The sequence below is a fragment of the Apis dorsata genome, unplaced genomic scaffold (assembly GCF_000469605.1).
Source record: "Apis dorsata unplaced genomic scaffold, Apis dorsata 1.3 scaffold_185, whole genome shotgun sequence".
Classification (NCBI taxonomy): domain Eukaryota; kingdom Metazoa; phylum Arthropoda; class Insecta; order Hymenoptera; family Apidae; genus Apis; species Apis dorsata.
Genome location: NW_006263470.1, coordinates 47,838 through 59,145, shown reverse-complemented (window position 1 = coordinate 59,145; position 11,308 = coordinate 47,838). Strand labels below are relative to the sequence as shown.

The 11,308-nt window shown below is 36.0% G+C and overlaps 1 protein-coding gene across 1 annotated transcript in view; it reads right to left on the bottom strand.

Annotated features, from left to right (window-relative positions):
- The window catches only part of LOC102680117 (mitogen-activated protein kinase kinase kinase 1a-like), a 175,217-nt gene extending 166,297 nt beyond the window's left edge, over positions 1 to 8,920 (bottom strand). The window contains exon 1 of the mRNA XM_031509837.1: positions 8,116 to 8,920. Within this exon, the coding sequence (XP_031365697.1) occupies positions 8,116 to 8,263 (148 nt within the window). The 5' untranslated portion in view covers positions 8,264 to 8,920. The remainder of the gene's footprint in view (positions 1 to 8,115) is intronic.
- Between the last annotated feature and the right edge of the window lie 2,388 nt (positions 8,921 to 11,308).

Genomic DNA, 11,308 nt, shown 5'->3' with positions numbered 1-11,308 from the left:
AAAAAAAAAAAAAAAAAAAAAAGAAATAAAAAGACAAAAATAAATAACGATTGTCTCGTTAATTATTCCATTTAAAAAATCGATTCGATAACACGAGAGGACTCGAAGGGGAAAATGTCAGAACACGCTCCTTTAATCGTCCGAGCACGGCCAAGTCAACACGTACGTGGTATCGGCGGTCTTTGTTTTATTCTTAATCAACGCGACGCGTGATCGTTTCTGGCAAGCAAGCGTGCCGGTGATTTGCCCGTAGCTTCTATGCCCGTACCACGTCACAGAACACGAATACGCGGGTAATTGTAGCGTTTTAGTACCTGATGCGCTCCCTCGTCGGTTTAATAAATAGAGAGACCTTGATGTCGGCATTGCGTGCTTTAACGTACCGACCGGTTATTATCGCGGAGTTTATTATTTTTACTTAATTACGAAGACGCGAGTCCACCGATGAAGAAGTTCTCCGTTTATATTACCATACCAAAGGTAATCTAATCGCCATGCCATTCTCCCGACTGAACATTGCAAATGGTACACAAGTGCGGACAATGGGTGTAACGTTACTAAAAAAATTCTTTCTCCCAGCTACGATTCATCGATTTTATCAACATCATTCGATCCTTTCTATTCGCCTATTTTTCGTTATCTATCAGTTGTCGACCGCAGAAGCTAGGCGTAGAACAGGGATCGCGAGCCGCGTTGACAAATGTGGAAAATCTAGTTCTCTCTAGAGTTTGAAGTTTGGAATGTTATCTTTTCCATCCGAGCTGTGTGTATCGCGTTACAGCGAATTTGATATTTTCTTCTTCTAATAAATAGGATGGTGGATAGTTTAAGAATGAGTGTATCTCCTTGTGCCCTCGTGTTCTTATAGGCGCTCATAGATTCTCCCCTCACGGGGCGTCAACTAATTTCGAATATTATCTTAAATCCCTGTGTCAAAATTTACATTTGAAGTAGCAAGAGTGAGAAAAAGATTATCGCGTGAAATACGTTTATTTCATTCCTATCTTAAGACAGAGCGCGGTCTTGCGAGCCAGGTATTGCAGAACGTCTATTCCACACACCCATTTCATCCTGAGTGTCCGACTATACTCGGTCTTAACCAGCATTTACATTCACCTGTGTGTATATACTCTCGACTCTCGATAATCGTCATTTTACCTGACTACCTTTTTAATTGCCGCCATTGCCATTTGTGCAAATCTCGTCTCTTTTAGTCCTACTGTTACCCATTTATTGCAACGACCGTAATCATAAACTCGAGCCACGGAGCAACGTGAACAAGCACGAATCATATACTGTTTTATTCGACTGCAACTTCGAGGCATTCGAGATTTAAAAAAATGTTTAAATACGAAAATTAATAAATGGATTCGAAGTAACAAATAATGATACATACCGATAAAAAAATTTTTACATATATAACAAGAAAATATAATACTTCGAAATGAATTGAAAAATGAATACGCGAACCTTTATATTTATTCTCAATTATATCATATATAAGCATTAACATAATAATATTATACAGAGTATATCTACGCACCACACCCTTTTCTTCACAAATATGCACTCGCATTCGCGTTCATCTGTACACAACTCCCAACGATAATTATTCTGCTTCTCAAATATAGCAAAACATCGTTCCTTCTTTTTTTTTTACTTTTATCTGAAACCGCGAATCCACAAATCGCGAAGAATTTCTATCGTTAAAATTTTTTTTCCTACCGATCTTAGCGAAAAAGAGATAAGAAAGAAAATCTTTTTCTCCATTTAACAAATTCACGCGCCTGTTATCCCTTTATAACGACGTGTCTCGAGAGATTGGTGAAACATTGACAATGTTCGCGCCGGAGCCATTGTACTGTCAATATTGGCAAAATCTCGAACAGAGGACCACAATAGGGAGGGGATATCAGAACGTCAAAACGAGGCGAGAAAAACCGCATTCCTTCGAGCACGACATACAATAAAGCGAAAAATATCGCCGAGGACGATAATTACTGTCTCACGGCAGCGATTTATTGCTCGACCATAGCCACGGAACCGACGCCTTTTCCTCGCCAATGTTTTCACCGATCCCGTGTTTCCCACCGTCTCTTTATTTACCAATTGTGCACCTGATGATATATTTTTTCATTGTGACTCGTCCACGTAACAGAGACGTTATTTTTGTACGTTGATTCACGATTCGTGTGGAATTTCAACCAGGGATGGGAAACTCTCATTTTGTTATCGTTGAATTTTTTTAAGTCCGATTATTAATATTAGAAAATATTGCATCCTTGAACGATTATAAAATAAAAAAATTTTAGAAAAATCATTGCATTTCTTTTCATTATCTTCACAATTGATTAAAATCTAACAAGTAATATAATGATACTTAAAAGATTCATGATACTGTGGAGTTCACCTTCGGTGGTGATTTTATTTCACCTAATCCTATTGTTTGAACGAAAAAAGAATCTTAAACCGGAAAGTTTTCAATGTCTCTCGAAAAGAGATAAAGGCGAAAGAGGAAAGCATCGAAACGACCACAGCCCCGGTGGCTTGGCAATAAAGAGATCTTAACTATTCATTGTTCTGTATAATAACGGGAGCGAAACGAGCGTAACTGGTGGACTTGTGTACCCCATCGAGAAGAATCCAAACCCATATTTGGCCCTAAAAAAGAAGTTAATGTCCCTAATCGCGATCGGTGGTAAAATTGCACCCTTCGAACGAGCCAAGCGTCGTATTTTGCTCAGCTCATAAAGCTCCAACCCGAAAAGAGAAGAAAAAAAAGGTGGAAAAGAGAGAGAAAGAGAAGATCTCGTGCAGAAAATGGTAAACACGCGAGAAAACTCGTCTCGTTTACTAAAACACACCGCGCAAAGATATGCCATGTTTTTTTCTTTTTCAAGCGAGCTCGAGTTCGCACTTCATTTTGTATAAGGCGATATGCAAACGAGGTAAGAGAAAACGTGGTCAAGCTTATTGAATGTAAATTGAATTATATTATATGGATTCGCTCGTGAATGATCGATGGTATCGTCGTAAATGATTAACGAATTAACGCTGAATTTCGAGATATATCCCTGATTTCGACGGCATTGAGCGATAATTCTAATTATCGTCACGGTCATTTTAAGTAAGAATCCATTTAAGAAAAAGTTCCTCAAGAGTTTGATCTTGAAAGTGACTTTTTTTGCAATTGGATTAAAACTAACTTTCACTCTCAACCTAATTAATTAACGATCCTCGAGATCGATCGTTGAGAATCTTACACTCAAATGGATGTATCTTAATGTGATCCTAAATTTCTACATTTTTTTTTTTTCAAAGTAAAATTTCACGAAATCGAATCGCACGGTAAATTGGCGAAATTTTAATCTCACTTATACAGATAGATATAATCGAAGCGATAAAATCGTCGGGAAAAAGTCAATAATGCTGGAGAACTGGTTTACTGTCCAACTTTCAACGGCAGATATGCATGATTTATCGCGACTTAAATCTCGTTCGAATCACATTGGTGTATCCAATACATACAAATAAGGCAAAACTGTCCATAGCTATATAGGTGAAACCTTGAAATCTTTGCATTCCATTACACGACCGTACACGTAATATGCAATACGCAATAATTAAGGAAACGTATCGAGACCCCGACAACTTTAAAACTATCATCCTTAAGATTTAGTTTCTTGCAACTACTGGATAATTATTAAATTTTTAGCTTAGAATGAAAAGTGTGTTAATGATTAAAGAAGAAGAAAAAAAAACGCAGGTTTACGAAAGCTAATTTGATCGAGGATTCTTCTTTTCGAAAAGCTTCTCAATTATTAGTTACAGAATCTCGTGGTATAATTCTGTAGGAGAAGAAAACGATAAATCACATTATTCCATAACAGCGTAATACTGCGTACTTGTAAATTAGAGAGGAATCGTCTAATGCGGTGGGGTTAATCTTAATTAAATCTCTTCCTCAATCACCTAACATCGCGTGTACATTAATCTTTCCTGGAGGCTTCCTGGAGTTCTAACACGAAACGCTCTTTTATCCTATTTGCCTTTTCGTAGCTTGTAACTAGCTACACATACGTTGAAAATAGATAAGAAGTCCGCTCACGATCTTGTAAGTACGTAGATCCTCTCTTATCAAAACGCACAAAACGTTCTTACACATTGTATTGTGTAGCATGGCGCTTCGTTCGTCTCCATCTTTTATTTTATTTCCACCGCGCTTCTACGAACCTTACTATCTTTTAGATAAGATTTTGAAACGCTGAATCACAATAGAAACGAGATAAATTGCAATATCGAGGAAAGATTTTGTGTCGAGTGCGAAATTATTAATAATTGGATATAATGTTTTCTTCAGAAAAAAAGAAATGCGTGCATCTTATCATCTATTCATATCTCTTTCTTCATTTTATTCAAACTCTTTGCGAAAAAGATATCTTTCCTTGAGATTGCACTTAAACCTTCCTCTGTAATTAATTTTGAATAACAATATTGAAAAGATATTCGATCTTCTATCCATCGATTTGCATCAATTGTTTTTCGAAAAATAAAAAAAAGTTTAACGCGCGCAAAAAAAAGAAAAAAAAAGAATTAATTAATAACACAGCAGGCAACTGTCGCGAACAAAGAGGGAAGCAATCGCGCGCTATGCTCGCATATACTTAACGTGTCGGATGATTTATTAACGAACCCGTTCCAAATCATAAATAACGCTAACGAATCGTAAATGTTTCATCGTTAAACAAACGCTTGGAGCGCATCAGGCTCGTACAGTTAATCGTTGGCAGGATTCGTACGATTCCATCCTCTTAACAACAGGCTCGACACGTACACGGTATACCATTCGTAACCAAGGTTGAAAAAGAACTCTACGCTGGCAGCACGTTTACGTTTAGTGCATGCATATGCATCAGATGTGCCAGACACTGTCGCACGTACTAAAATAACTTGCCAACTTGTTTGATTCTCTCATCTTGCGAAAATCGCGGCTTCAACAATAAAGACTTAATTAGATAAAGCGTCATCCTAAATATAAATCGATATCATGAAATTGCCGTTGATATATTTTCGATTAGCGTTTTCTATTGTAAAATAAAGTTCTAAAAATTGTAAAAAAAAAAAATAAATATTCGATATATCAGGAAAATTCTTATAAAGACTGGGACTAGAGATTAAAGAAAAATTGGATCATCGTCCAAATGGAATCGTGACAATCTATATTAATTTTGATTAAAAATTGTAAAAATTCTAAAAAGTTAAATTAAATTAAATTATCAAATCTACCGGATAAAAATTATATATAGATAGACGTATAGAGATATATTTTTCTTCTCTTCTTAAAAAAATAGAAAAATCGACAAGGATCGATTTCGTTACGAATCTTTCAATTAGCAACGATAAAAGACGGATACACGCGTAACTGTTTGCCTTATTAAATTTAAAAAAAAAAGAGAGAGAGAAAGAGAGAGAGAAAGAAAAATCCTCGATTGTTCGCGATCACTCGGTTAGAATGTCTCTGAATCAATTTCGTTGTAGCACGGGTTTCAACACGTCCAGATTACACCATACATCCTGTGTTGTTTCACACCGGCAACACCGTGTACGCACGAAGATCTTTTAAACGGAGAATTTCGACTTAATTATCGTTCGGCTGATTAATGATCGCGTATATACGTTTCAATGTGGCACCGCGTCAAATTCTATTTAACATTTTGTACGTCGATAGAAAGCGCGATCACGCGAGTAATTTGCACGCACAGTTAGTCTGTTTTGAGAGTTCATCGAGTTGGCATGCGACACCTCTGTGGACACGAACAGAAACGCATTTCCGCCTTTCTAAGCGAATGCAAATTAAACGGGCGGGATTAAGTTGATGGACACGATCCAACCACGATCCCCGAATTCTTTTCTGGCGTGAGAAATTTTTCTAGGCGTGTACTCGTTAATTACCGTTTAACTTTTTGGTAAAAGAATCAGGTTGTTACGCAGGTGTAATTAAATTGAGGAGTCGTGCATACGAATTATATTTCCTTTTTTTTTTTTTGGAAAAAATAATTCGAAAATGAGACGCGAACGAGTTCAGGAGAAAAGAATTGCGAGTAATAAAATCTCTAATTTGTAATTTTGTAAATTTTACCTATATTTTTCGAAATTTCATTTGAATTCGGCGAGTTCGAGAAAGATCGTTGAAATATAAAATTAAGGCGATCATGTTGTAAATTAACTATACAAGTTAAAACTTTCTCTATAGTATAATGGACACAATTAAAACTAAACAGCGAAACGATTTTTCCTAAGAATTATGTAATCTTTTTACTACGGATGTTACTTCAGATGTTACTTTGACGTGAATTATCGAGGACGATGCATTTCAATTGCACTTGCTCAATTCCACTTAAGAGAGTCAATTTATCCTGCAAACTCGTTCCTCTTTTAAATTACAAACGATTAAATAATTCGTATAGATCGAAATTCGTTCCTATTCTACGTAAAACTGTAAATTTTTGCTTATTTTGATATCGCATTCATTCATATTCACGCTTTATTCCTATTAAAAATTGCGGTAGTTTATTACTAATTGAAAATTTATAACAGATGTAAAAAAAAAAATAATAAAAACCTTCTAAAAATCTAAATATAATAAATATTTTAATGAAAATTTATCCTAAAAATATCTGAATCACGTTGTATATTAAGAATCAGCATCATTATATTCACGATAATAAATTATAATATACAATAATGGTTACCCGTTTTTTAACGCGTGTAACATATTCACGATTGTTTTATACTTCTATTTTTAAATAATTTCATAGATCAAAAAATACGGGGAGATATGTGAAAAAAAATAAGACAAAGATTTCAGAACACAGAAAGTAAAAGGAAAATGAAATTTTTCCCGTGAAAAGTAGGTGTGCGTTAGAAGATTACTTCGGAAAGGCACAAGGCCTTACTCGGCGAACGTATAATACTTTCACAGAAGCGTTAGAGCAAAGGTCATTCTTCCCCGGCAAAAGACGAGTAACAAAGTTCAAGCATTCACCGTCATACTGTTGATTTCGAGAGAGTGCAATTGCCGCAAACGAAAAACGTTCATAAATGTTACGTATATCATTGTTTTACGACGAAAAATTTCGAAAAGAATCTCATTCAATGTGAAAAAAAATGACGAATAAGAAAATATCGACTTTTTTTATGATAATTATGAAACGTTGCATGTGTAATACATAATTGAAAAAAAAATATAATATCTTTCTTTTTATAAGATCGTAATATTTTAAAAAAAGATCGTAACATATATTGTGCAATAACCATAATCGCGACACTTTCGATAATTTAAATGAGCGGTGACATTCGATGCAAATTGTAACATGTATAAAATCATCGATGAGAGGGCGTTGTCATGAAAATTTGATTCCTTTTCGAGAAATAAATATTTCTTTTTGTTATGCATATTCAAAGAGTTAGGATGAAAAATTAGAATTACAAACAACGTCCTCAAACAACGATTATGAATAAATAAAATTGAAAATCCGTATGTATATATTGTGAATGTAATAAAATAAATGAAAATAATTAATTAGAAAATTAAAGTGATAGAGAAAAACATGGAAAAAAGAAAAAAATATGTTCATAACGAGTCCAATTGAAAAACATTGTATGTATGTATGTATGTATGTATGTATGTATGTGTGAAATATAATTTATAATTCATAGATGGCGTCTTCGAAATTTCTCAATATAAAAATACATGTAAATTGCACGCATACAATTGAACCCACGAAAGAAACGTGTACTCGAAGTACGTATTTAACGTATCTAAACTATTTCGATCTTGTTTATAAACACGTTGTGCTCGATACTACGAAATCAATTTCTCAGAAATTTTATCCGTATTTATAATTCTATTTACATTTTTTAAAGAAATGAATACAACTTCGAAAATTCTTGGAAATATGACTACGTTTCATACGCACATGATCGATTTTTAAATTCATTAATACAAAATCTTAATAACGAACAAAGTTATTATACGATTAAGGATCAAACAGAAGAGTTAAATAAAAGATTCGATGCCGAAAAGAGATATCAAAAAGAAAATCATTGACTGACCTGTATGGACGCGATGCTTGGCGTTGGTCTCGTTTGCCAAAAGAAGATTGTCGTACTCCAGTGTCGTCACATCCTTCATATGCACTAACACAATCACGAAAGTCACTAATATTAACACTATTGTTATCACCGATCGGTTCACCGTCATTTTGATCACGAAAATATGCGTTTTCCGGCCACGAAAAATCCGTCGCACGACGCGGGATACGCCATTCGATCACATTTTCGCAAACCGCGAGAATCGGAATTTCGATGAGGAAAGCTCGAAAATATCGAACGCTCGAAGCGGGAAGTTCGAATACCGCAATCGTATACCGAATGCTAATCCTCGCATATTATTAAAAACGCGATAAACACGATGATAATAGGACAAAATACGATTATAAAATTCGCACAACGCTATTTCGATTGTGATTTAGGCATTATTTCTCCGCATTTAAATTTTATTTGCCGATACAACGCGAAGTTGTCCCTTTGACGCCACAAATTCGATACGTGCGCAGATCGAACGAATTGTCATAATTACTGCGCATAGGACAGAACCCCGCGTACGAAACGAGTGCACCGTTCACGGATGAGAAACTCTAGGTCGGTGAAATTTCGCGAATTCTCTTCGTTCTCTCGATTCATATCACACGAAGGATTGTCAATCGGCAAACATTACACACTCGTCAACTGTCACTCGCGTATACATAATTGGGTACGCCGAAAATAAAAGCAAATATTCGAAACCGCGCGTGCTACCACTTTTAAAAGAAGTGTGCGCCACACGAGTCCATGCTACACTGCGAGGCGACAGTCAGGTGTTTCAAGCAGCCGCCACGCGACATCCGCGCCATCCATTGGCCTATCACTGAACATTCGATGTCGCGCGTAAACCACCGGCGCGCTTTTCACGCGCACGTTCCTTACGTCGTTCTTGGTGTCACGTGGCCCCACTTGACTTCATTCATGGAGACAGGTCCTTTTATATGAGCGTATGTATGCGTAAGCATTGCCCAGCTGTATAAGTATGCATCATTCTTATGTGCATCTTTTCTTTTTTTCTCCAATGTATAGAGGTCGATTTTTGCATACACAGAATAGAAAATTTAAATAATTATTTTATTAATAACATATACTACTTTCTTACAGCATAATCAGACGTTGTCAGAATTTCTCCTCATTCTATATATCAATTTCAATGCCTAACATGTTCAGCAATAAAAATGCACGATGTGTAATATTTCTCCGAATCCCAAGTAACCAACCAAAATGTAATCAATTCTTGGAAAATCGAATTTTAAAAATATACATAATCAAAAAATCAATACTATTCTATCTTCCTCTATTCGTTTCTCATTCAATACATATTTCCAATTCAATTTTAAAATCACATTTTTAACTCTATCAAATTTTCAATCACCCTCCCACGCTATCTCCCTTTTTTATGATTACCAATCTTGAATAGCGTGCAAATGTTGCCCAACATCTGTAAACCATCCGCCGATCGCTTCTAAGCAGTTTCCTGCACGAAAGCAGTCGCGGATTCGTTCGTTACCTACATTTCCCTATCGGCAGCGATTTCTCACCGTCTCTCCCTCCATCCCTACCCTTAGCAAAGTAAAATCGCGCGTCGAAATCACGTAAGCGTAACCTCTTCGCGAAGAAGACACGGATGCCTCGCTCTACCGGTATTTAATTAAGCCCGGTCATTCGAGAGAGACAGAAAGGGAGAAAAAAAAGTCGTTGGTACAGGAAGCGATGGGTTTCGAGTACGCGAAGCAGCGGACCGTAGTTCGAGCCCCGTTACGGGACCAGATACATTGGCGTAGTCTCGATCGATCGGATATCGTTGTTTTCGCGACCGATCCTCGTGCACAGTGACGTCCCGACGCCGGTGTAACTTGGTATTCCGAGGGATCGCGAACCGCATCGATCTTAAAAATTATCGACACGAAACTCGAGAGTAATGGTCAAAGTGGCTTTGTCTTCGTCCTTTGCGTTCCCCTATTCCGTTTTATCTCGCTTTATCTGTCCACCACGAAAGGCAAACGATCCGTGTTCGTTTTTCACCCTGACAAGGAAATGAACGATCGATGCACTTCCAATCGCGATACGTAATCCCTGACCGCAGAGACGATCCCGCCGAGTAATTTTCATGCTGCAAGAAGAAAAACACGGTTTCCATTATGATTGATAGAAGAATTGCCATGTTTTAATATTATTGTAGGATAATGGGAAAACGATTTGATGTATTATCTGTGAAATTTGTATGTAACAGAATAAAATGAGGAAATAAAGATCGTGTTGGTCTCACAGGTAGTCAATTTTTTTTTCTAAAGTCATAGAATAGTATAGAAGATCGTAAAATGTATCTTCCTCTAATGAGCCACTGTTCAACCATTTTTCTCACGAATGAAGAATTCACAATACTTTATTGTTCGGTCTATGGAGACGACAAACTTGTATCTTTCTAATAGTCGCTACAAGTTTAAGACATTTCCGGCGTGGCTATGAATGATTTCAAGCGGCGAACTATTATTGTATTTTATTTATTATTTATACTTGGATTTTATTAATGTTATTCGATGTTATGAGACGAGATTTGGAATAACTTTCAGAACATATCTAAGAGAAAAATCACGGGTAACGCGTAATTTAATAATGTCTAAACATGGTGCTACGTACCAATGAAATTCTTCTATGCGTCTTTATTTTAGACGCTTCTTTTTTCAAGCCTTGGGGGACATATTCTCACGAAATCCGGTTCTACTGGTTTGGGGTTAGATACGAAGCTGAAGTTTAGCTGCGGTGGCCCGAGAAATCGGCACCTCTGCTGATTACTATATCGTAATGTATCGTTAGATTAGTTTATTTATTAGAAATGAAATTATGTGTCAAAATCAAGACCATCAGCAAAATATTTATAATCCTTTAATCATTCTTTCTTGAAATCTATCTGTAAATGACAAAAATTCATATTAAATGAAGGATTTGAATTATTTTTTTACGATATTAAATCATTTACATTCACACTAACTTTCACGTGAAAAAAAAGATCAATTTGTTAAAAGGAAAGGAAAACGAAAGACTATGTACTGAGAAATTTGTCAGGTAGAATCTAATTAACTTAACACACATACCTTAGGTTTGTAAAATCTTCGTAAAGTAAGAATGAAAAAAAAAATGATAATTTTTTTCAATGCCTCGT